Genomic DNA, 25,057 nt, shown 5'->3' with positions numbered 1-25,057 from the left:
AGAACATGGGTTGTGTTGGTTTAGCGTGGGCTCATAAAAAGGCCGGATGCAACTCAATTGCCTAATCAGGAAATAGCTAGGAGATCAGCCTCAACTGGCGGCACAAAAAAACTCCGACACCAATTTATGTTCTCTAATATTTGTCCGGTCTCGGATTTGGGTGCCTATCAAAGTTGAAAAACGGTCGTGCTGTTGAATCGTGGTGTCAAAGAAAGTAGATGAGTATATTTAGGCGAAGATCCCGAACGCTAGAGGGAACAGCGACTCTGTATTCGTATCCAATTTGCCTAGAATCCCAGTTGGCTCCATTTGACTAAGCGGAATGACGAGGTCGGTGCAACTACCTATGCTACCCGATAATACCTGTCTATAGAAGGACCCTTGTACAAATGTTACACCTCTTAATATGTCGGCCAATAAGGAATCGTGTGAGAAATAAGTCTGTGATAGAACCCTGACTTAGTGAGTTAGGAACACGAGATCACACATAAATAGCAAGTCTGGCTTCTTGAGGTTTATCCAGAAACTTGAGCTGTCTTGCAGTTTTTGAACTCAGATCACTAATATCCGCTATGTCAAGGTCTTCAAAGGAGACCATGGAGCCGTTGACGGCACTAATTGTCGGTGCTGGAATTGGAGGGCTTTCGGCGGCTATTTTCCTCCGACACCAAGGGCACAAAGTGCTGGTATGTCTCGATCGGAACTGTATCATTCTGGATATTGACAATTACGAAGGTTTTTGAGCGATCAAAGTTCTCGGCAGAGGTTGGCGCCGCTATTCACGTCGCTCCAAATTGTCAGCGGCTATTAACGCGCATGGGGATTTCAACTACTGATCATGGTGGAACACCCTTGGAAAGAGTAATCAATCTTTCTTGTCGAAACTATATTGCTCCTGATGTTGATCTCACGCTGACATCATATTTACTGGAAAGTTCACCATGTATAAACACACAGGGGAAATGTCAGCCACGTTGCCTCTGACACAAGTGATCGAGAAGGCTGGAGCTGTATGTGAATGAATTGGATAAGAGCAACTGCGGATTCTAACACAATTAGAATTGGGATCTAATCCACCGCGCGGATCTTCACTCGGCGCTTCGGAATCGCGCGTTATCGAGGGAGGGAGCGGGCTCACCTGTGCAGCTGTTTTTGAACACTCGAATCATCGACATGGATGTTCAAAACGCAACTTTGACACTTGCAGGTGGTGATGTAGCGACCGGGGATCTAGTTATTGGTGCTGATGGAGCTCATGTTTGGAATATCCTTCGTCCTCATAGTACTATGTCGTGACCACTGATTCCTCGCTTCCATAGTCTTGGACACGTGCCTTCGTCGCCCCAGAGTCCCAACCACAATTTCCATGGGGAAAGTGTTGTTTCCGGTGGCTCGTTCCATATGAAGAGCTGAATGAGAAATTCCAGTGCGACAACAGAAATACTCTGATCGAGTGGACTGGCCCAGATCGGAGAATCATCTGCTATCCTTGCTCGAACCATTCAATAGCAAACTTCGGCGCTTTTGTTCCTAGTACCGAAGTGACAACCTCAAACCGAGGTAAGATAAGCCCATGCAGCCAGCGCGAATATGTCTTGTCAAAATGACTTATCAAAACCCACAGAGTGGAATAATCGGGCAAGTAAAGAGCAGTTACTTCAATGCTTCGAGAAGTTTGACCCGTCGATTCGACAAATCTTGAATCAGGTACCAGAAGATGGACTCAAGATTTGGGAGCTTTTCGATATGCAGAATCTTCCTAGTTGGGCCAATGACTGTAGTGCCCTTCTGGGAGATGCTGCCCATCCATTCCTACCTTGTAAGTAGGATATTTACTTCTACATGATCTCGCTCCAAGGCTTTCTGTACTAGATGCCATGTTTACTAATACACATACCAATCAGTTATGGCTCAAGGAGGAGCAATGGCAATCGAAGATGGCGCGTCAATTGGCGCCCTTTTCCCTTTAGGAACAAGTAGAGCAGATATCCCATCCCGATTGCAGATGTATGAGCAATGTCGCAAGGACCGAGTTGAACGAATCCAAGACTTCACCCGTCGCAGTGGAAGGAATAATGATGGCAGTGAAGGTCCTCGTCCAAAAGGTAATTATTTGATTGAGATTCTCTGTTCATGGCTTTATCTGACTGGTATTCACTTTATAGGCGAGGAAGTCGCAAGTTTCCTTCCTTTCTGTATTGACCATGATGAGTGGGAGAATTCGTCAAGATTCTTGGCTGAACAAACTCACTACTAATTGAGGAGCGTATGGAAACCCTGGATTGGAAAATACAAATTAATTAAAGACCTACGGGGGTTTAACGACCTTTCTATGGCATCTTACAGTTTGGAAATATGTGTGGTTTGATGTATCCATTGTACAACCCAGAGGTATGTACTCAGCCATGCAACTTGAAATTCTATGCTCCTGAAGACTACAGTGGCGAGGTCAGTGGTACAAAATATCATCTCTCGCTGGGCTTCGATATTGGCGGAGAGCCCTTAGCAATGGAAAGCATACATTATCAAGACGGGCTGCTTGGCTATCTGTCTTCCATTCCAGCGTAGCCTCGTTCCACAAACGAGCTCATGATGCAAAGTCTAATCCAAATTTTGATTGTCACCATGGAGAATAGGCTTTTTGTTTTTGCAAACAGTCTTGAGCTCTTGGCATGCGACATTCCCATACTTCTGGAGAAAGCCACGCATAGTGTCACCACAACTTGTCACGATCTGGTTTCCCACATTCTGTCCTGAAAGTTTCATGACACGGAGAATAAGAAAAACAATTTCCGATATGTAAGATTCGTCTGGTGGATAAGGCTCCGTGACATATTGTACAAGTGTCTTATGCACCGAGGGTCGGATCAGCCTCAACAGCTCAATAGAGCGTTGATGCATCCCAAAGTAGTTGAACAAAATGATTCGCTCTTGCTCAAATAGTTTGAATTTCGAAAATTCCAAAAGTGCAATTGTATTGAAGTTGTGATTTTTCGGCTCGTTTCCCTGCATACCTTACTTTGGACTGAGCAGTTGGTCTTCCTCGCCTTAAAATTCAAGCTATATTATTAAAATATTCTGGTCACTCTCCTATCCGGTGTATGAGATGGGGTCTCTGAAACATCATTGCGTTCATCAAATTATCGTCACAAAGTAGCTTCCCAGGTGTCCCAGGCGGCTTCATCCAACTGAGCCTTTGTTAGCTTTATGGGCTTAGGCGCACCTTGGGCATAACTGAACACCGTCCAACCGTCCTCATCTCGCAGGTTCAATTTCATTTTCCCGGTTTCCATAAGTATTCGAACGGCATCAACATGCTTCCTTTGCACGGCAAACATCAATGGTGTTTCCCCAGCCTCGTCCTGGGAATTTGGGTTTACATCATTCCGTTTCAGCAGTTCTTCCATGACACCCAATGGATCGGATTTGGGTAAAGATTTAGGTGCCTCTTTCCTCGTAGATGCGGCAATCGACGGAACAAGAGGCGCTTGTCCTTTCAATAGTCTGCGAATCTCTTCTAGCGCTAGTCTTTCCTTTGCCCGTGTCTCTTCGTACCCATTTGTGCTTGAAATGTAGGGTAAACGATATGCCGCATGGGAAAGGGCAGTTTTCCCGTTGTCAGCGGGAGTATCAGGCGCTACTTGGCCTGTTGCGAGTAGCAGCTTGACTACATCAACATGGCCAGACTCAGCCGCCCATGACAAGGGTGTTTGACCGTCCTTATCTTTGCTATCAGGGTCCACTGCACCAGTGCCAAGCAAAAAACTCACAGCATCCGAGTGCCCATTCCCGGCCGCGAGAGACAATGGCGTGCGGCGGTTGTAATCAAGGGCTTCAATGTCAACCTTCTCGGTGCTGAGAAGAAGTTGCATGACTTCTAAATGGTTAAGCATTGCCGCGGCCGAGAATGGAGTGGCTTTATCCTTGTTCCTACCGTCGGGCTCGACACCGCTCATGTCGAGCAAAAGTTGAACAATAGCCGCGGAGCCACTTAATGCGGCACAATACAGCGGGGTTTGACCGAAACTTCCCGCGCCCTTGGGGTCTTCATTGCCTTCTTCCAATAAGAGTTTCACTATCGCCAAGTGTCCTGCTGTGGCAGCGGAACAAAGGGGTGAACCGTCGTCATAACGAGATTATGGTAGCGCCTTTCGAAGACAAAGCCTCACGAGGTCCTCGTTACCCCCACGTGCAGCTGAATCCAAGCTCCGGTGTCCAAGGGAGAATCGGCTATCAGCCAGGAGGATGTGTACGATCTCTTCCCTTCCATAAGACAGCGCTACATCGAGCACTGTTAGTCTCCGAAAATCCCAATGGTCACCGTATTCTTCTAAGTCACGTATATGCTTAGGTACTGGGGTCAAAAAGCGAAGTAGGAGGTTCAAAATATCCACACGCCCGCTGAAAACAGCGCTAGTGAGTGCTTCGTCAAACCAACGCTTGCCGTGAACGATGCTGGGGTCATGCTCCAGCAACAACTTCACTATTGATATGTGCCCTGCTCTCGCAGCGCGGATTAATGGATCCTTATAACCCTCTTTGGAATACCATGAAGCTTTCCCCCGAAGCCGTAGCATCGCACGCGCCAGCTCTAAATTCCCATGGATAGATGCCCATAGGAGCGTTTCCTTGCGTCTTGTTTTGCGCGTCAGATTGTATAAACACTCCAGAATAGGCGAGAGATTGTTGAAACACCGATGAGCTTTCATAAGACTAACGACATCACGCTGAGTTGGCAGATACCGTGCAATTATGCAGATGACCTCATTTGGTAGGTCAAGCAAAGTCATCTATAAGACTAGTAAGCTACCATCATGTGAGAGGCCATTGCGATTACTCTTACTTCCTGTTGTCTGTGGCCTCTGGCCTAATGGTGAAGATGAAATTGAAATAGAGAAATTGAACGCTTCCGGTATGGATAATGGACCACGCGCCCGGACGATGAACTGGGCTGTGAGGAATGGTTGGAAGCAAATGGGGTTCAAGATTGGATTGATGGAACTTCAGAATATGTTTTCACGATAGTTTCAAATGCTATGACTTCTAGATGTGGGGAAGATTTGCAAGACACACCTCTTGGTAATTGTTTGGCGGGGAAGAGGAGCTGAAAAGGGATAGAGGAAATAGAACCAGTCTGACGCTAACCTCCATTTGGACTAGCGAGCTGTCCGCCGGGGGGCTCAGCCTGATGTTCGTCGTGACTGGAGGCTTCTTCGGTAATACAGACAAATGTTGTTTGACAATACGACACAGCTACGTAGGGCTCAACCCCTCCGTATTATATAGAGAATTTCTATCTACACTACCATCATCTTGTGTCGACAATAAGTGACTATATTATAGACCGCAAATGAAGCTCATGGAGCATTTGCGGTCTAACGGTGTTATGCCTCAAATCGGTACTATACTTCACCTAAGAGCCCGGGGCGCCATCACCAACCTGGCTGCCAGTAGTGTAATTTCCAAAGCAAGCCTCCTGGTACATAGCCTTCTTCTTCATAGTCGGCACCGCCTTCAAGAACTTCTCAACGGGGCAGAAGCCATTCTTAGCCTTCTCACAGCCAACAAGGCCATTCAGCGGCAGAGGCGCGTTGTTCAACAAAAAGCGAATGTAATCTGTAGTATGAGCAGTAGACTCAAGCTGTGGGTTCTCATACAGAATAGGGTCCAAGTCGTCGAAAGAGGTGTCACCGGGACAAGTCCAGATTTCGGAGAAGAAGCGAGCGCCGAAGGGGGTCATATCGGAAAGAGAGAAAGTACGGTTGGCAGGTGCGTGGTCCACGTTGCCCGGCAGACCATCGGGTCCGTAATTAAAGTGCTCGAGGCCGAGAGCTGAGATAACGGACAAGATGATGTCGTCATGGGACATATCCATGTAGAAGGGTTGTCCGAAGGGGAACTGTGCGGTGTTATCGTCGTAAGTATAGTTGATGCTGGTATCGCTGGAGGTGATAAGCTTCTGCTGGAGACGAGCGGCAAGCTCCAAGACATAGCCGATTCCCTGGGCGCGACCAGTGGGGGAGCCATAGGCGTAGTCGCCGTAGTACTGGACATCGACGTTGTAGGCAAAATCCTTCCATTCTTGCTCAGTGAAGAGGGAGCAGAAGGATGAGCCGCCGAGACTGGTGACTTCATATGCACAGAGGTTCTGCATGGCCAACACGTCCATTGCAGTCAGGTTGAAGTCCTTGGGGAGGTAAGAAGAAAGTCGGGCGCGTGCGTCCTTGGTGTAGCGGGAAATGAAAACCTCCGCATCGTCGTCGCTGATTGTGTTAGAAAGAATGCATTAAATTTAGGAATATTGGGCACTCACCCCTCGGTCATGTCACCGGGGCAGGATTCATATGAAGCCAGAGTGTTGTTGAATGGGTAGACCTCGGGGATAATGACCAGGTCGTATTGCTCATAGGAGCTGTTGGCGCCGCTGTTGCCAAAGAAACCGCCTAGAAATCTATGTAAGCATGCTGTTGTAAGATATAAGCTGTTGAATCCACATACTAAGCCACCAGCGAGCACTCTCCAGAATTCGAGACTGAGAGGTAGTCCGGAAAACCGGCTTAGGACGGGCGGTGCCATTGGGGTAAACATTCAGAGATGCATTCCAGGCGGCCACATTATCACGATCGGGACGGTACAAGAGACGACCGTACTTGATCCAGAAGTGGGCACCAGAAGTAGCCTCCGTAGCTGCACCAGTCTCCATGAGGATATCCTCGCCAATAACATACTTCCAGCTGTTAAGGAACTTAAGCGGACCGCTAGCGACGGCTTTCCCCGAGTGTGCCTTGGAGTAATTGGTTAGCTTAGCCGCAAAGTCCTGCATACCCTCGCCATCCAGGGGGTAGTTTGTGGGGTATCGCTCGGCATGGCGGTGCAAGACGTGCACTTGGGAAAGCTCGCATCCTGAGGGCATCCCCTTGGGAAGTCCAAAGCTGTCTGCATCTTTGTAAGGGCTGAGATTGGCCCAGCTTCGGGTCATGTCAAAGCCCGACGCGTAGGTTGCACCGGTGGGTGCTGATGCTGGGGCCGATGAAGAGGCCGCAGCGGCCACGGAGGCCAATGTAGCGCTAGCAAGAAGCTTCATTGTCGATGAGCCGGTTGAGCTGGATTATGATTGAAGTTTGACGGCGCGTTGTCCTAAACTTAATGCCAGCAACACGCGCTGGAATGCGGAAGATAAGATTGACTTCTATACAATGGAGCCGAGGCGATTGGCTGGAGGGCTGGATTGCAGCTCTCCCTTTGGTCGGTCGCGCTAGTAGAAAATGTATAGACTTGGCAACGACCAGGAAAATGATATGAGCCCCGTGATCGGTTCAATTGGCGATGGGGGGCGCTACAATTTAAATCTCAAATTCCAAAATGGGCGGGGACATTTGGGTGAAACCTCGTGGCTCCTCATGCTGATCCTTTCCCTCGGACGATCGATTCTTCCGCGTTCCTGGTTCCCTGAGTGACCTAGTAGACCTCGTAATCCTGGGAAACGTTAACTCTTAGTGTACTAGTCAGATGCTGGTTAATCAAGGTCCCAAAGTCAATTATTCATTTATCGTACCTTGGATCCTCCTTCAATTCCACTTGAAAGCACGCGACCAATAACTAGAAACCAACAGTCTCCGAAATGTCTTCGGCGGAGCCCCGCTGCCCGGTGCAACTCCACCAAACTGCGGGAATTTTCTCCAGCTCGTGATAAGCATTCATCAGCAATTTAGCATAGAGAGCAAGTGAGTCAAAACAATTTTGGTGGAGAATCCCAGAGGTTGTTCGACTTTGAACAAAGAACAAATAACAACAAACTTAGTCTATACTCGGTCACGTGCCTCGGCGTGCATCCGTGACTCTGGCCGACGCCGATGACATCATTGGCTGCATCCAGGTCCAGGCGCTTTGTCAGGGCTCTCTTTCCCGGAGTCTTTGGCACACTCCATCTTCGATATCCTTACACCTTTTCGGTTGGCACTGTCTCTGATCAGGCTTAATTGTATTCAAGATGCCGGACAAGCTGAAAAATATGGCCGTCGCCGAGGCCAACAGCGCTCGTGCGGCCTCCCAAGAAGTTCTCAAATCGGGCGCTTATCTGTACCCGATCAAGGTATGCCTCCCCTGTGAAACCCACTGAACCGAAGCTGACATTCAAACTAGGGCATCCTCTACTTTGCAACCCATAAAGACCTCTGGGGTCCCTTCATGTCTCGCGTTGGGCGCACATTCGGCCTCGGAATGGGCGTTACGTCATTCATGTTCTTCTTCACCTACGTGCCCCAGATGGCCATCATGGCCTTCACAAGTGGTCCACTAGCCGCGCTCTCAGCAGCTTTACTAGTCCTCACTGAGAGCGCTACCATCACTAACATTCTGTCGCGCTCCTTTGTGGTCGAAGATGCTCTTATCGATACATTCGATGGGACACTCATTGCCCGCGATCAGGAACCCCTTGTCGCCCAGGGTCGTCAACTCAAGCCTCGATCAGGGGGTCGGGATGCGGTGGCAAGACTAGGCAAGATTATTTCGCGTCCACTTGCTAGGTTCACGCCGCAGGCTATCTTCAGATCGCTGATTTACTTGCCCTTGAACTTGATTCCGGTTGTCGGGACAGTGCTATATATTACGGTTCAAGGCAAGCGTGTTGGACCAGCACTGCACACACGTTATTTTGAATTGAAGGGTTGGAATGCCCGACAACGGGAAGACTGGATCGCGAACCACAGGGGCGCTTATACTGGGTACGTTAACAATACGTTGGATTTTGGTTGTTTCTGAAGACACGCATATTTCTAATGATTGGTTAGACTCGGCATGGCAGCATTTGCTCTCGAAATGGTCCCATTCGCCTCTATTGCTTTCTCGTTTACTAATGCAGTCGGGGCGGCACTGTGGGCTGCAGATCTGGAAAAGGCATCGAAATAAGGACCGGCGAAGCGGGCTATGACTGGAGAACATTTTTATAGGACGCACTTCCCAAAAAAATGTAGTAATATTCCATGCAGAAACAAGGCCGGAAAGGACATGTTAGATAGTAGATTGGAGATTCGGTTCCTCCAGTTCCTCCACCTTCCCCCTCATACTTGATACTACGTAGACACGGAGATGTGACCAGCGCAAGCTCATGCGGATCCAGCTTTGGCTCGCCCAGACTATGCAACTGGAAATTGTGCAGCCATAGTCGACAGGTCGGGTTTGAGGCATGAAGGGCTTCAAGTAGACACAGAGCAAATTGATATTCGGCCGTATAGAAAAAGTCTCGCAGCGCGGGCAGATTTCTCACTGAGTGGGCCAGTGGTCTCCAGAGATCGTCAGTCTTGGGGCTGCCGCTTGGTACCCAAAGAGGCTGATTGTCTATGGTCTTTTCGCTTAAAGGGTGGGAACTGAGCAAATGGGGTTTGCGGTGTATAACTGTCAGAGGGTTTTCGTAGTCCCCAGCGCCCGCTCCGATTCTAGGATGAGGCATCGAACATAATGTTAAACTCCCCGTCGGTCGAGATTCTCGAATAGTCGATTAGGTTCTCTGGCAAGCGTTACTTCAGACTCATCCTTTAGCCATACCCGCACAGTCTTGTAGAGATGTGATGCAGTGACCGCAAAAGACGCTTTGCTGGTGCAAGCGAGAGCCAGCAAGCTAGAAGAATCGGCAAAGTCCAGGTCAACCAGGATCATTGACACGATCTCGGGTGGGAGACGATCAAATGGTGTGAGTGCCATTCCGAAAGGGGAGCTGGAATCGGTTAAGAATTGATCCTATCAAAGTTGCAGGCTGGGATTGATAGATTTCAGGGTCATACTCACCCGCCCCGTGGATTTCTCTAGCCCGCGTCGTCGGCGAGGTCTCGCGCAGTGTCGGGTAGCTCTTGGAGCGTTGATCTTGTCTCATCAACACAGCTGCCGAAAAAGGCAGATGGGTTGGGAGGTGAGTTGGGAGTGAGTTGGTAGATATTTGGAGATAGTTAGAAGCGTAGAGAAATATTTCCGTGAGGTGTTTGAAGAAAAAACGAAGTGAGAGGAAGAGAAGAATGGAGTAATTCGGCATACGAAAACGAAAAGTCGGGTGTCCGAGGCTGTGAGGCGTAGATGAAGCTAGGATCATACTCATATACAAGAAGCTTTTGTGACACTACGATGCTGTCTAATCCGGGGCGCACCTCACTTTCGAGTATGCAATAGTATAACCATACTAAAGAGATCCTCATATAAGCTTGAACCCATGACTGACCTTGAAATGGTCTTATTAGTTATACTTTATAAGATAAATCGAAGGATCCTACTAGGGCTCTCTGAAACGAAAATTGGAATGACCTTTAGAAATAGAGGAGGTCAAATAGTATCTAGCTAGACCATTTTTTCCAGCTCTTATTTCAAACCCTTGAACTATCTCTATACATACATAAAGGCGTAATATCCTACAGATATCGAATAGTATTGTATTTGTAAGGTTGGTTAACGAGTAGGCTAAGCGTTGTAGTGTCACGAGAGATTCGTGTAATGCCATGAGAATGAGCCCAAAACTGAATAAGCAAGTACAAAATCGAGACCCTCGGCGTGAGAATGCGGTGGATATTACACGATAATTCAAGCTGATCTCAGTTATCCCGGTTGATTCTACTTGCTTATCTTCGAAGCCAAGGTATGTTCCAGGCTTTCTTGCCAAAAGGTGAAGTAAACCATACCACCGGTGCAAGGCCCAGGGAGCTTCCGGTAGTTGCAACTATTACTGCCTGATGATATAAATAGTTACAGAATTGGATAGATACTCGATTTCTAGACGCCAAATTAGATGGTTATTCCTCTGAAAAGGTTATCCAGCTATCACGGTGGGACTTCTATTCCACACATGAGCGCCTAGGCAGATCTGAATGTCAAGTTATATACATGCTCATTTGCAAACAAGGGAACAAAGTCTGCAGTATAGTACCACGTAGGTTTCTGCATGGCATCGTTGACCTGTAGACCATTCACAGTCAAATTAATGAAAGTAACGTTGTTGATCAACCGACCCTCATCGTATCCAAGGAACTGCGAAGGGTTCGCATGATGACCGTTATAAACAAGATCCTTGATCACAACATTGCGAATCCCCCGACCAGGCGATGTGTTGTACTTCGTGTTATCCATGATTCGAAAATTCAACAACTGACCCAGTTGGAAATCTTCAACTCGGACGTCTTCGATGTAGACATTCTCGATGAGGTTGCTATCGCCCGCGTTGATTGCAATGCAACCTTGATACCACATCTGGGGCTCGTGGTGGTTGAGAATGTCAATGTTTCGGATCGTCACCCCATCCATGGTCTCGGGATTGGGAGTGTTTCCGTGCGTGCCAATGTTTATTGGGTGCGCGTAGTCTGCCCAGAGTGATGAGTCCTGTACGGTGATATTCTTGGAGTCTCCATAGTAGTTCCATCGATGTTGGTATATGGCAATATTATCATCCGAGTTCCGCATAAAGACTCCTTCGATCAAAACGTTCTGCGAACAGAAGATATCAATTCCGTCGCCATTTCCCTTGGAAGAGAATGAGCGGATACCGGATATGGTGACATTTTCCGAACTTCCTGAGATCACTGCATAGCCGTTGGGATTCAGCATGATGACATCCTTAACCATGATATTCGAGGAATATTCGATCAGCACAGTACCAGATGATTTGGCTGCAAGAATACCCCTGCCTATGATCGCAGAGTTGGACACATTGTGAAAGGCAACTTGTGCGGTAAGTATGCCTCCCCCTGCCAGGTAAACTGTTTTGCCTGATGGGACAGACAAGGTCCCGTTGTTGATTCCAGTGCCGTTGTTGACACCGGGACCGAAATAAATCACATTTGGGTCGTCCATAGATTTATCGCTCTCAAGAGAGTTTGAAAATAGTTGAAGAGTATCAAACAAGTCATCATTGATCTGAATCAGGATGTTCTCTGGTTTAGACAGCGAAAATTCGATCGCGCCGTTCGCGACTCGAGGACGGATACCAAGAGAGTGCGGTCGGATATCCACTGATTTAAGAGGACCATTATGATACTGAACTCGGAATTTGACTGGCTGAGAAAAATCCAAAAGTGCGACCGAGGTGTTGTGCTCCATACCCTTGCCAGAGGTTGTGTTGACTTGGGCAACCTTAGCGAAGAAGGTATTGACTTGTTGAAATGGCCCGCTCGCAGACTGAACAAGGACGGAATAAGAAGTCCCGTTAATAACACCAGGAGGAACAGGATATGTCTTGATAACATCATTGTTGTTGAGTGCCAAGGCCATGGACGAATGAAGCACGAGAGCGAACATGACGGTGAGCACATGGCACCATCGCATACGGCTAGCTGCACCACTTTGGGACGACATTTTGAAGGAGTAAACCTCTAGGTTTCCATAAAATGAGAAAGCGAACTGAACTATGTTGGTTCCGATCAGCTCGATTCCGGCTTTTATATCATACAGTACTATGTTCCATTATAAGCACCTACTGGGACGGAGATGCCCCGGTCAATGCCCCGGATTACCCCAGTCAATGAGAATAATAACGCGGGGTTCAAGATCACCAGAAAATCTTAATTACAATCAAGCAGGGTCCAGGAAGACACCCACTTCTGTTTGCGATAAGAATAATCTAAAAATTCAGCGGAATACGATTGTAAATAATAGATAGTTGTGACAAGTATCGCTACCAGACGGCGCGCTCCGCGATAACCACTACGATGAACGCGACCCCAAAGTGCGATGGGTTATGACGAGCCAGATTTTCAACACCGTGCAATTAATTGACATAATCTAGTTATCTCACATCAACCCAAACGAGTTCATTCACTTAGCAGGTTTATGTACCGAAGTTTAAGGTTGTTGCTTTGAAGATAGTGGCTAGGATGTATATCTTGCAGGTGGTTGGCTTCTACGGCCGCTCAGCACTCCGTAGCATTCACGGGGAAAAGAGCGGAGGTCGACCGTGGAACGGAAAACTTATTATCAATTGTATTCAACGTCTGAAATCCGAGGACATCGTCCTCGCTAGGCCGAAGAGCCCGTCGGTTGGCTCCCGGGCAATTGGCTGCTTTTATATGATTCCGCTAGATTGATGCCTGAGGCAATAAACGGGGTTTGGAATTCCATCCTCGGCCTTTTCTCCTCATTTCCCTCCCTTCTGAATCTTTACACCTTATTGCACGCCACAAATTGCGCCTTTTTTGAGCAGTTCGGCTTTCAGATATAGAAAGAGACTATGAAAGTCCTTCCGTCCCACATGAATCATGCACTGCCCTAGTGTCTTTGTTGATGATGATCGTCCTCCAACCTCCCGCAATTGCGACGGGTGTGCCCAGTTTAGGCGATGTTTAACGAAAGCCTCGGGGTATTTAGCCAGTGCGGCGAATCAGAATGCTTTGACCCCGGGTATGCATCGAACCGGTTGGGGCTGAGATGTTAGCGGGCTTGGCAGGGCAACAACGGCCGCTCTGGTTAAAACCCGCCAGAGAGCACCTCGTCAACGGTGAATTTGCAAATCTCACATCATGACCGAAAAGAAATCCAAAGACGACGGTACTCCATTTGGAACAATCCACCAAGCCGCCTCACGCGGTCGCATTGAGACGATAAAGGTGTTACTAGAAAGCGGAGCCGATCCCGACGAAGTGGATGAACGTGGATGGGGGCCGCTTCACTTTGCCGCCGATAAGGGCCACTGGAATATCGCGAGGCTTCTGTTGGAGAAAGGTGCAAGTCCCGGCTTGATCAATGGGAGCTGTATGACACCACTTGACTATGCGGTTTCCGGGGGATATCTGGAAATTGTTCGACTACTTCTCGAATGCGATGCTTTATTAGCGGACCGCTTCACTGGGAAAAGCACCCACCCACTCCTTGTTGCAACTACGCGTGAAGATATACCTATGATCCAGCTTCTCCTGGGCGCAAAGGTTCGCACAACTGTCAGCGATATGCATGGCCGAACACCTGTCCATTTGGCCGTCAAGCAAGGCAATCTGGATATTTGCAGACTTCTCGTCGAGCATGACGCGCAGCACCCGCCTTCGGGCCTGAGTCGAATTTTTGCCAGCAAACCAGCCGCATCGAGAAAAGACTCCAGTGATCACTTCCCCCTTTTCTACGCCGTGGAGAGTGGAAATTGCCCGATGGCCAAGCTATTACTGAGTACTTCTGTGGCCTCTCCAAAGGCGTGTGATTGGCACAAAAAACGGATCTTTCACCAGGCTGTCAAGTCTGGCAATCTGCAGATGGTCGAAATATTTCTGAAAAATGGGGCCCCAGTCAATCTCAAAGGTCAGGATAGTACAAGCGCTCTTCATATTGCGGCGTACGAAGGCGATGTGAAGATGACAAGACTCCTCCTGGAGTGGGGGGCCTCCACCACCAAGAAGGACGGTGGGCTTTCGACTCCGGAACAAGTCTCACGGAATGCGGAAGTGACTATGATCTTGAAGAATCACAACACGAAACCTGGTGGCTCAAAAGTGAGTAACCAGAAGTCGAAGCACTCTACCAAAGCGGTCTCTGCGCCTCCACCAGAATATTCGGCTTCCCCTCCGAGTATGATATCAAAGTCGAAGAGTTAAAAGACTACGACTTTCATGATTACATATCCAGGTACTATAGTTAGCGCACACTGCTGACACACTCTGATTCTTGGAAATATATCCATACCCCCGTCATCTTCGCTTCCACTTCGTCAATCCCCCCAGCTACCGCAGCTAACTATATGTCGTGGGCGGCCATTGGCCTGGCATTCAACTTCTTTGTATTCTTTTGCCTCACGTATCCTGGTGTTTCGTTAAACTGGTGGGGCAACAACATTGCCGACGTGACGGCGGACGGCCTGGGAACGCCCCTTGATACAGTGGAATCAGGTAAAACATTTGGGCCTTCTTCATGGGAATATAATAGGGAACTCAACTGGACAGGGGAATTGGAGGTTAGTTTGAAATAAATGAATCTTCAGGTGTTAAGTGCCTTGAAACGAAGTCTATCTTCGTGCATCAGTTATATAAATACCGTCTTAAAAAATCATAGTCTGCCGCCATAGAAGGCGAATCTCGTATTGAACTCGTATTCGATGACTCGCTACCTGCCTACCTAGTCGAGGCCTTTCTAAGGGGTTTTGAACACTGCAATCCATCTGGTACCTATCAGGCAGCTTATCAACGTCCGGGGCTGGCCATTTCCCAACCCCTAATGGCTGTTAACGCTATTTTCCTAGCCTTAGGATAGCTATAGTGGCTGAGGATTAAAATAGGGCTTTTTCGGATCTAAATACTCCAAGGTACCTTAAATCATGGGGCTAGATCACTTACGTTACTTATTGGCTCTTGAAATGGAGACTTACGTTTTGGAAATAGTACCAGACCCGGCACTGTCGCTCCCTTCCGTGATAATCAACCCCGGATGAGCCAGGTGCTCTGAAGGTGTCAAGCTGGTTTGAAATGATAGGTAAATGTTCGGGCAATGCTTATTTCATTGGTAATCGCGTAAAGCCTGATCCTTGCTCATATGATGACTGGGAATAAAGAGAGAGCCGAGGTAGATTCACCTTTACGATTGAAGGTGGTTGGCAGTGAACAAACAAAGACGAGCCAACAAACAGCTCCACCGTGAAAGCACGAGAAGCCACAATTTTCCCGTCTTTCAACTCTGATTTCACGAACCTGCCACCAGAAGGCTCGAGTGCTGCATTGAAGCGCCTTTCTTTGTTGCTTCTCAAGGTCTGGTAGCACGTCCTCGGAGCCGGCTGAGCTACGTGGAAACTTCGAGTGCTCCTTGGCCGTCATTGAGGAAGTTAAGCCGAAAGTACAGCGATGGCTGTCCTTCGTTGCACTGTCCGACAGAACTATTCTCTATCACTCTTGAACTGAATTGGCATTTTTTATACACAATGAAATTAACTTCACTCACAATGGAAGTAACTCCACTGTTCTTGAAAATCATATTTGGTGATTCAAGTAATTCCGTAGACGACTGTTTGGCTACCTTTTGCTCGTGCACTCTTCTATCTAGAATTCGAACTAGACCCCTTGAAATGGGGTCAAATAGCAATATTGATAAGAAATAACGCATCTGCAATTATGATTTTCGGCACTTTGCCCAAACACACCATTAACGGGTACTCGACAGTTTCTTTCAAGTTCTGGATGCATTCTAATGTTCTCTCCTTTGTTCAATCGCCAGCACAGCTAGTCATTTGTGCTCAACATTTAGTTATAAGTTACCTTTAAGTTGATCCGAATGACCTTTCTCTTCTTTATACCTAGACATGCGCCATCTTTGTGTCTAATTATAGCTGGCAATGATATATTCAACAATCCCCTCTTGCACTAGAGTCGGACCTCCATCTATGTCGTTGTACATTTCACCTTGAATCGATCTACACTCCTTCTTCGTTGATCCGTACACCTTCTTACAATGCCTACCAGAGGGTCAAGACGGGGAAACGGGTCCTCAACCACAAGATCCTCATCAAGCGCATCATCCGGGCATAGCAGCCTCGCACGGATAATCTCGGAGTTGAGAGCCACTGCGGTCCGCGCGAGAAACTTTCCAGAAGATCCGACAGTGACCCCTTTTTCGGCTGGTCAGTTCCAAACTCTGTCAAACCATCTTCGCAACCATCTTGTTGAGTTTGACCCGTTCGAACGTGTGAGTACATACCTCACCCGTGCCGACGTTTTCCAAACGGATGTATACAATGCGGTTCATACTCTCATCAATGGCATCCATGAACAACGGGGAATGAATCTTGAAACGCTGGATTACCTTATGGAGGTCATTGATATCTGGTCCAACAGACCAGCCGGCGAGTTTTCCTGGGAATTCAGCCGTCGACTATGTTTCTTCCTGCTACGGCTCGACCCATCAAGTGCCAATCCAGTGCGCTTTCAATTCTCCCTCTCAATTCCACTAGCCGCGATGTTCATGGAATTCCTTCGCGCAGACTATCCCAATCCCGCTCCTGCACCTCCAAGCCCGCCCCCACGATACTCTGGAGATAGGCGCATTGTGATTGTGGAACAGCCTTGGACATTCTCCCCCGAATCTGAGACCCCAGGTCCACCGTATTCGCCAGGCAAAGTCGCCGACCTATTGCTGCCTGACATTCCCCGGCGACAGTTGACTACTGCGATTTTGAACGAGCATACAAAGGATTCGGATACCAAGCAGGTAACATGCGTTATCTGCACGGAGAGGATAGGGTTACGAAATATGATGACTCGATTGCCCTGTGGGCATATGTTCCACACGCCGTGTATCGCACATGTTTTTTATTATAGGGACTATGGGGGAGAATCTCGTCCGTGTCCCTGCTGTCGCTATGAGTGTGGGCCTGTGCCTGACTGGGAGGAGATTGCGGATGCTAGAAAGCGATCTAGAGAGCTGGACCTGGACTATTTGGGAGAGGAGCTAGGGGAGCCTCTGACAAAGAGGACACGGCGGGCTTAAGAGCTTGACTTAGAGGGCAGGCGTTGCGGTGTCTTTCTTGTGTTTTTTCCCATTGTGTTTATTCGTTTTTTCATGCCCAAGTTATATTGACTGCTTGGCTGAGATCTATTGTCTTTTTGAATTTTTTCGTATCACTCTTAAATTACAACGTTGCCAGATTTGCGGAATATACCGAACATCCTTGTAATCTTGATCTCATGTTACGGTTTCTGCAGAATATATCATACTGGTCAAATCTTGCCCTCAAGTCAAGGCAGATTAACTGACGATTATCTGGTGTAGAATGCATCAAAACATAGATTCCATAGGGTTATTGGACAGAATTAGACACCAGGGCCTCGGACTTCCTATTAAGGCAGGTGCTGCAGGGTGGCGCAGGACAAACCAGGCAAACAAGACGGACGACGGCAATGGCGTTGGACTCATCATCACCTGACCAGCAATCTCGACCAGGGGGGACTATACTAACGACATTCTACCATATGCCACGCTACAGCTTACAGGAAGAGCTATACCAATCATCACCAATTGAATTTGATATTGTAAATGCAGCAATAAGTAGATAAGAGCAAGAGCAAATGTCCTTTGAGCAACCATCCGTTCCAATTTGTGAATCGCGCGTCCCCAATTACTCGTTCTCCGTAACATCGATGTGGGTAGACTTGAACTTCCGGGCCGAAACCTTACGGTTGAACAAGATATCAATCTCACGGTACGAGCGGCCCTTGAGTTCAGGCAAGAAGAAGTACGCCAGGATCCAGCAGGTAATAGCGGTGCATCCCCAGACATAACCACACTTGCCAGCAAGGTTCCATCCGGTCGAGTTAAGCATCTGGGAAGAGAGGAAAATCATCGGGATTTCAGCAATGTAGTACGCAGCACGACCGACACCGGTGCTCAGTGCGCGAAGGCGAACGGAAGAGGTCTCGGCAATGATGGTGTAAGTAATGGGGCCCATGGTACCGGCGTACACGAAGGAGATGATGACACCGAGACAGGCTTGGGCGTAGCTGGTCGCGTGACTCTGATGAACCGAGCCAAAGATAGCGAGCATGAAGAGAAAAGTAACGTTAACGGCTGTGCCCCAGAGATAAATTTGGCGACGACCGAAATAGGCAGTAAGCGGCCAGGACAGGGCGTTGGCGACGAGCCCAAGGCACGAGTTGATCAAGTTGAGCATGAAGGACTTGTCGGTGGAGATACCGGCTTGTTCGAAGAAGTATGTAGCTTGGTTTGCGATGAGGTTACCGGCGAAATTCTGCGATGCATACATCATGCAGATGATGGCTGTTCTGCGAAGGTCGGTTCCCTTGAACAGGTCTAGAAGAGTTGGGCTGCCACCCGCCTCGGACTCAAGTTCGACGGTTCGCTCGATCATGGCCAAGGTCTTCTGGGCCTTGTCGCCCTTGTCGCCCAGACGTTCGATAGAGCGAAGGGCCTCGTCCTTGCGGCCGCGACGGATGAGCCACCAGGGCGATTCGGGTGCGAAGAAGATCAGCACCAGAAGGGGTGTCTATGAGTTGATATTTGAGTTAGTAAGCTTTTCTTATATTGTAAAAAAAAGATGATCGGGAGGTGAATGAAACTTACCGGGAAGAGCCACTGCAAGGCAGTTGGTAGTCGCCAAGACCACTGATCCATACGGTTGTTGTACGCATAACTCGCGCCAGAGACGATGATGGACCCAATGGACCAACTCATTTGCAAAGTTGCAGTGGTGGCACCGCGGAGGGAGAGTGGCACAACCTCACTAGCATAGGCGGGAGAGTTGGCAATGAAGAAGCCCCAGGGGATACCCTCCAGCAGTTGTCCCGCAACCATCATACCAAGAGAAGTAGAGAAGAAAGAAATGAAAATCGTTGCATTCATGAGAATAAGGGCCAAGATGGTGGTCCATCGGTAGCCAAGGCGATTGGTAACTGGGCCAGCTGCAAAGACACCGACGAAGGCACCACACTGACCGGACTGGAAGAGGGCACTCTGCCACCGAGTTGGAATGGACCATTCGCCTGTAGCAGTCTTGACGCCGAACCGCTCTTTGAAATAAGTCAGGGCGACAAAGTTGGTGTTCAGGAACATGTCAAAAGACTCCATAACGATGGTGAAGCAAAAGATGAAGGCCCAAATGCAAGCCTTTGGGTGGGACTTGGCTGCCTCCCAAACGCCCATCTCATGTTCCTCGTTCTCTCGCTCGATGGCCTCATTCATGAGATCCTTGTTATTCAAGACCTCATGGTGGTCGAGCTTCTCGCTATGATCGACATGAGGCTGGATCTCAGTCTTCACATCGATGGCCCCCTCGACCTTCGTCTCTTCGACGGCGGACGACATTTTTGCTAAGTTCGCTCAGAGCAGCTGATGAAGCGAGGCACTCAAAGAGAAATCCGGGGGTTTGTCAGTCGGTGATGGAGTGTTGAAGAAGAAAGGAAAGGCACGCAGCGATCGAGGTAGAAAGAAGTTTGCCGGGGGAGATATTTTATATCCCATGCACGCGATCTAACTAGCCCGAATGGAACTTTGACCTTTTGTTTGCTTTGCGGGGTGCGTGTGATACGTGGATAGACTTTCAGGTCTGTAGGTGAGGGCCAATCAAGGTCGACAGGGGTTAAGGGGGTTAGAAGCTCCAACCTTGAGAACGAGCGCACAGCTGTTGACATGCAAGAAATAACCGAGGCCAAAGAATAGGCAAAGACTACGAAAACAAGGCAACGTTTCCTACTGGCTAGAATGTTAGAACTGCGGCCAGGATAAGGCGAGCCACCCGTTGAGCGGTTGCGAATCTGGGCGTCCGGTGGCGTTTTGAGGAGCGCTGTGAGAGGAGGCCTGAGATACCCTAAATTCTCGGGCGATTGAATGGAGAACGCCCCTCTGGTACGACCCGGAGGCCCATCGGTCGAATCATCGTCGGAAAAGCTTCGGGGTCGGTGCTCCCCCCACGGGACTTTCTCCAGATTCGAAATGGAGTTGCTCATTGGGGATCCCCGGACCCCGCAAAAGACGCGTGGATACGGACTCGCTTGGGTTCTCAACAAGCTTGACAGCGACATCTAACTGGATATATTCACCGGTGGACAGGGAATTCGGAGAATGTGCACAAGGCTCGTCTGACCATCGGCCAGCCACCCGAGAAGAGAGAAAAGAAGCTTTCTAGGACCGTGAAAAGCCTTTGCCGAGCCGGTCATGCGGGAAAGGCCGTAGCAGGGGATACGGCCTCTTTGACTTGATTGAGCTAAGCGTGGTCAAGCTATTTGGAGGCTCTGGTTGGTGGAAACACGGCATGGACTATGCCTTTGCTGGACTAGCCTGGTCGCGTTCCTAGTCTGTTGTAACACATCAGAACACAGACCACAAGACCAGTAGGAGAAGTAGAAGGCCAAGGAGAGCATCGACTGCATCAACTGCATATCCTCGTGGCATCAAGACCGAGTTTAGAATCGGACGAGTCTGTGCCCGGGAAAGCCGATCGGTTCCTGCTTTCACTACAAGAGGATCGAGCTTGCACTCACCGAAAAACGTCCCTGGCTGAAAGCCACACGGGTAAAAACTGTGCCATTTCTCCGGTTTGCAATCTCGCCTATATCATAAGTTGTCCAGACAAAGTGTGGCTTGAGTTCGGAATCATTGAGATCCAAGAAAAGTGAGTTGTTATTGGCCAAGGAGGAAAAAGAGGCGTGACAATCCTTCAAGGTGGAAGGCGGTGGAAATTGGCACTTTGGGCAGGAAAGGCTTCAATCGAGTCCTAGGAAATTTCTACTACAAACAGAGAATAGCCAAAAAAGGAATGACTGTTGATTCATAGTTGACACGAAACCCAAGCTATTGTCCAGTCGGATTCGCCACTTTCCGCCGTTACTTACCCCATCCTATCAGACCTCCCTCAACTCGACCGAACTAACCGAGCAGTTCCTTGTGTCGCAAGTCGGTTAGCATTATTGTTTAGCATCGCTTAGAACTTTTAGGCAGACAGATCCGCTACTGAATTCGGCTTTAAGTCTAGGCAGCCCAAGGAAGGTCATCATAGCGCCGAATCCGGACTTGTGCCTAGACTCTGTTGGGTAAGGAACGAGAGTAAAGCCGATTAGTAACTCGGTATCCAAACCCAAATGCACCTAGCACTATAAACATTTATATTGAAGTACGCCTCTACCCTTGGAAGTGGCCCACGATTCTAAAACAAGGAGCAACCGCCACGGTTCGCGGATTTAGCCGAGATTGTATGGCTTAGTTCGCAAGAAATATATTAATGAAGCGTCATAACTATCTGGCGTGGATTTATCCAGCAAATCGTTTCAGTAGATACAGACTGTGAACTAGTAGTACATTTGCTCTCCAAATAACTCTACTATAAAACCCCAACACTGCCGGCCTGAACGCACCCACACAGGCTAGGTAACTTATCCCGGACTTGTGGCAAGTAATTCCGAGCCTCCATCCACCGCGCTGTCAATTGAATAGATAGCGATCAAATATCCTAGCCCGCGTGTCTTCGTCGTTGTCGAGAATCCCAACCCTCTAACTAATCTTTCTCCCTTCTTTACTGGGAATGTGATTTCCCTTTGGCGGGGGTTGACCTCGACGATTGACCCTTGATTGCATATTCCGTGAAGCGATGGATGGCATGAACATGGGAGTTGCTGCATTCCGAGATACCAAGGGCTTGTCTCCTTCAAGCCCCATTCTATCGACTCGAAGACCTAGTCGAAAAAAGGTCAGCAAAATCTGGTCCATGTGTGTAGCGATGATTGTAGAGAGGAATTCCAAGGCCTCCCCAGCGAGACAATACCAGTAGGGTCTGTAGAGACCGAGCGCAACCTCGTGCGTATTTCAACTGCTTCAGGAGACAGCCAGTACAATGAATTGGGTGTTTTCGATCCCTCTTGCACATAAGATATGTGTTCTGGATTGCTATGATAGTAGTGAGGCTTTGTAGTCGGTTGCGGGCGTCGTCAATATGGGTGTTTTTTGTGCCAAGGGAAACATATATATATCTATCATACCGAGAGATCCTGAGGTGGAGTCTCTCAAGTGGGTAATAATAGCCCCGGTGAGGGTGTAGAAGTCCTATTCCCGGTCTTTGTATGGATGATGTGAAATGGGGGGAGGTGGAAAGGGGTATTAAGGTTGTTTGTGCTGTGCTTCATTGCCCTTGTTTTGAAAGAGCTTCGTTGGCAAAACAAGGCGGTTGCATTTAGCCTGGGGTGTCGGAACTCCCCTATAGAAGGCTTCCTCCGGTTGTTTCCAGGACCAGTGCTTGCTTGGCCTATTTATGCCGCTTCTAAATCATTTCCCTTTCTTCTTTTTCTTCTTCCTCCTCCTCTCTTAGTCGTCCGCCTATATATTTGAAAAGGAGTGATTTTCTTCCCCGATACCTCTCCTTCCTTGCACTGAGCTAAGATTGTCACCTGCCAGCTTAGTAACGTGTAGCTAGCTGCACGGAACTTGCGGAGGTAGCTAGAGGTAACCGGCATGGATAAGTTGCCCATCCTCGTTAGTTGAGTGCTCCAGTATTGGTATCGGCTTTTTTCTCCTTCCCTCTATGTCAAATTCAAGAGGCACTCTGATGGGGCCCTCGTTATGCACACGGACTGCAGCTTCATGCTCAGGGATAAACTGGCCTACGTGGCAATGAAAGAGCTCACGCAGAAGCAACGAGCTGAGTATCGTGGTATCTGGGACAGGAACGGCGAGCCTCGCGCTGCTCGAGACCCGCCATCAGTATCGCACTAAAATACGCCATATTTACCAGATGAGCGATGTTAACGGTGCATTTGGCACGCTTCGTGCCCCCTCAGTGCCTTTTCCTACCTCTTTTATCGCCCAAGACCTATCCATTTACTCCGTTAGTACAATTCGACACGTATACACCGGCCTTCGGCTCATCAATACTGGGCAAGGCAGCCCTTCGACTGCTTCGATATTCAGTACACTTTAGAGTTCGGTTCAACAAAAGCCCCTGTACCCGAACACAGTTCCCAGTAATGCATGGATATGCAATGACTGTGCTTATGGCACAGGGTCTATCTCGTGACCCTGTAGTGTTCGTCCTCAATGGGACCATCAAATGGGGGGAGCACTCGACTGGACTACACTATGTAGCGATCTCCCACGCACGAGCCTCCAAAGGTGAAATGATCGAGCAACATAGCTTACGAGCCAGTAATGGACTAACAGTAGTTCACAGATGAATCAACGACCACGAATAATTTTCGACAGAGGTGCAGTCCGCTCATGGTGCGCTTATAGCGCAATGCCACGACGAAATCCTTCGGGCCGGGGATTTCAAACCTCAATCGGCGCCGATAACTATTATTCGACATATACAGAAGAGCAACGATACAAGAAGACGGACCAACGAAGACAACGGAAGACTGCCGCGATTGGTACGTTATTCCGCTTTTACGATGTACGTTTTATTAACATGCCTTTTCCTAGTATACGCCCACATAACCCAGAGCGGCCCCTAGGGCAGGTCTTCGCATATAGACAGTGAGGCTTTGTGGCCAGAACGCAGAACGTATGGCTTGGGCCATCTCTACAATCTCGAACGTCCCGGCGAGTCCGTTAAGCCACACAGGCTTACACATGTTATGTCGCACGTAGCTACGTCAGTGACCTGCTCTGTCATATTCCACCTAGCCAATCTTCGCTTTAGAAAGAATCGAACACTTTACGACCCATCACTCAACAGAGTAGGTCTCTAAACCTGGGAAAATTCTGGCGAAATAGGATTTTGCTTTATTCATGAAATATCTTTCTGAATATTTTGCGCATCATATTTCTTGGTAACTCGACCGTTATCCCGTAATTCACGATCCAAGCAATGACTGGAGAACGACTATAACATGTTTGGCGTTTTAGAATTATGAAACTACTCTATATGTATGATTCATGGGCGAAATACTATGACCCGGGGTATGTGCCCCGACACCACAAATCCCTCGGTTCTCAGGCTACCAAAGAGCCCCCGGAGCTGAACTCTTACACAGTAACTGGAGTCATTCAAATAGAAATTAGCGCTCCACCATCCCTCATAGACATAAAATGTAAGGAGTCTGACCAGCAAATGTTCAATTATTAGATATGCGGAGATACTTGGACGCTACATCGGTCCAGCCACGCCTCCATTATAATCCTTGAGCAGTACAATAATGAATCACCTCGTCACAAAGCTGCTTGCATCACTTCTAAAAAGGTTATCAAGCCTTCTCTATTCGGTATCTAAGGAATGCCCAGAATTAGTCACGCTTTGGAATCATTCCCGCTTCCTAGCCACATTATTTCTTAACAACAATATTTACTCACTTCATTGAACCAACAAATGATATGATTTCATTTTAAACACATTCATAAATAAGAATGCAAGCCAACCATATCATCAACCTAAGCTGCACTAGTCTATTCAACTGCCGCTACACTAACCGCGACCGAGGTACGTCGAAACTCAATCGGCAGACATACAGCAACTGCCGCACCCTTTCCCCGTCAGTGGACCACCAGGATCTAAACATGCTCTAGCCTGCAAATCCGGTCGGATATCTCCACAGCTTCAGGTAATAACAGTGTTAATCAAGCATTTCCGTAATGCGGGGTATAGACGATCCGGATATCCCGAAGAAAAGCCGGGGTTTATTTA

The 25,057-nt window shown here is 48.3% G+C and overlaps 9 protein-coding genes across 9 annotated transcripts; 4 read left to right on the top strand and 5 right to left on the bottom strand.

The window, feature by feature from the left end:
* Positions 1 to 572: 572 nt before the first annotated feature.
* On the top strand, positions 573 to 2,257 carry N7496_008841 (uncharacterized protein; the record flags this gene model as incomplete). The annotated part of the gene is given in 7 exon segments (XM_056701760.1): positions 573 to 686; positions 736 to 943; positions 958 to 1,010; positions 1,060 to 1,257; positions 1,320 to 1,560; positions 1,625 to 1,819; positions 1,905 to 2,257. 7 exon segments carry the CDS (start codon positions 573 to 575, stop codon positions 2,255 to 2,257), a joined length of 1,362 nt encoding a protein of 453 aa, XP_056553823.1.
* Positions 2,258 to 3,146: 889 nt separating this feature from the next.
* N7496_008840 (ankyrin repeat domain-containing protein) lies at positions 3,147 to 3,956 on the bottom strand (the record flags this gene model as incomplete). Its single annotated transcript, XM_056701759.1, has 1 exon — positions 3,147 to 3,956. The coding sequence occupies one exon, from the start codon at positions 3,954 to 3,956 to the stop codon at positions 3,147 to 3,149; it is 810 nt and encodes a 269-aa protein (XP_056553822.1).
* A 1,457-nt stretch (positions 3,957 to 5,413) lies between these two features.
* On the bottom strand, positions 5,414 to 7,084 carry N7496_008839 (histidine phosphatase family protein; the record flags this gene model as incomplete). Its single annotated transcript, XM_056701758.1, has 3 exons — positions 5,414 to 6,263; positions 6,314 to 6,443; positions 6,499 to 7,084. The coding sequence occupies 3 exons, from the start codon at positions 7,082 to 7,084 to the stop codon at positions 5,414 to 5,416; spliced, it is 1,566 nt and encodes a 521-aa protein (XP_056553821.1).
* A 906-nt stretch (positions 7,085 to 7,990) lies between these two features.
* N7496_008838 (EI24 domain-containing protein) lies at positions 7,991 to 8,907 on the top strand (the record flags this gene model as incomplete). The annotated part of the gene is made up of 3 exons (XM_056701757.1): positions 7,991 to 8,092; positions 8,143 to 8,723; positions 8,790 to 8,907. The coding sequence occupies 3 exons, from the start codon at positions 7,991 to 7,993 to the stop codon at positions 8,905 to 8,907; spliced, it is 801 nt and encodes a 266-aa protein (XP_056553820.1).
* Positions 8,908 to 9,459: 552 nt separating this feature from the next.
* Positions 9,460 to 9,699, bottom strand: N7496_008837 (uncharacterized protein; the record flags this gene model as incomplete). Its single annotated transcript, XM_056701756.1, has 1 exon — positions 9,460 to 9,699. One exon carries the CDS (start codon positions 9,697 to 9,699, stop codon positions 9,460 to 9,462), a length of 240 nt encoding a protein of 79 aa, XP_056553819.1.
* A 1,134-nt stretch (positions 9,700 to 10,833) lies between these two features.
* On the bottom strand, positions 10,834 to 12,327 carry N7496_008836 (uncharacterized protein; the record flags this gene model as incomplete). Its single annotated transcript, XM_056701755.1, has 1 exon — positions 10,834 to 12,327. One exon carries the CDS (start codon positions 12,325 to 12,327, stop codon positions 10,834 to 10,836), a length of 1,494 nt encoding a protein of 497 aa, XP_056553818.1.
* Positions 12,328 to 13,487: 1,160 nt separating this feature from the next.
* On the top strand, positions 13,488 to 14,549 carry N7496_008835 (ankyrin repeat domain-containing protein; the record flags this gene model as incomplete). The annotated part of the gene is made up of 1 exon (XM_056701754.1): positions 13,488 to 14,549. One exon carries the CDS (start codon positions 13,488 to 13,490, stop codon positions 14,547 to 14,549), a length of 1,062 nt encoding a protein of 353 aa, XP_056553817.1.
* A 1,840-nt stretch (positions 14,550 to 16,389) lies between these two features.
* N7496_008834 (RING finger protein) lies at positions 16,390 to 17,424 on the top strand (the record flags this gene model as incomplete). Its single annotated transcript, XM_056701753.1, has 1 exon — positions 16,390 to 17,424. One exon carries the CDS (start codon positions 16,390 to 16,392, stop codon positions 17,422 to 17,424), a length of 1,035 nt encoding a protein of 344 aa, XP_056553816.1.
* Positions 17,425 to 18,052: 628 nt separating this feature from the next.
* Positions 18,053 to 19,755, bottom strand: N7496_008833 (uncharacterized protein; the record flags this gene model as incomplete). Its single annotated transcript, XM_056701752.1, has 2 exons — positions 18,053 to 18,937; positions 19,015 to 19,755. 2 exons carry the CDS (start codon positions 19,753 to 19,755, stop codon positions 18,053 to 18,055), a joined length of 1,626 nt encoding a protein of 541 aa, XP_056553815.1.
* Between the last annotated feature and the right edge of the window lie 5,302 nt (positions 19,756 to 25,057).

The sequence above is a fragment of the Penicillium cataractarum genome (assembly GCF_028827025.1).
Source record: "Penicillium cataractarum strain IBT 29864 chromosome Unknown utg000007l, whole genome shotgun sequence".
Taxonomy (NCBI): Eukaryota; Fungi; Ascomycota; class Eurotiomycetes; order Eurotiales; family Aspergillaceae; genus Penicillium; species Penicillium cataractarum.
This window is presented reverse-complemented; position numbering and strand designations above follow the sequence as displayed.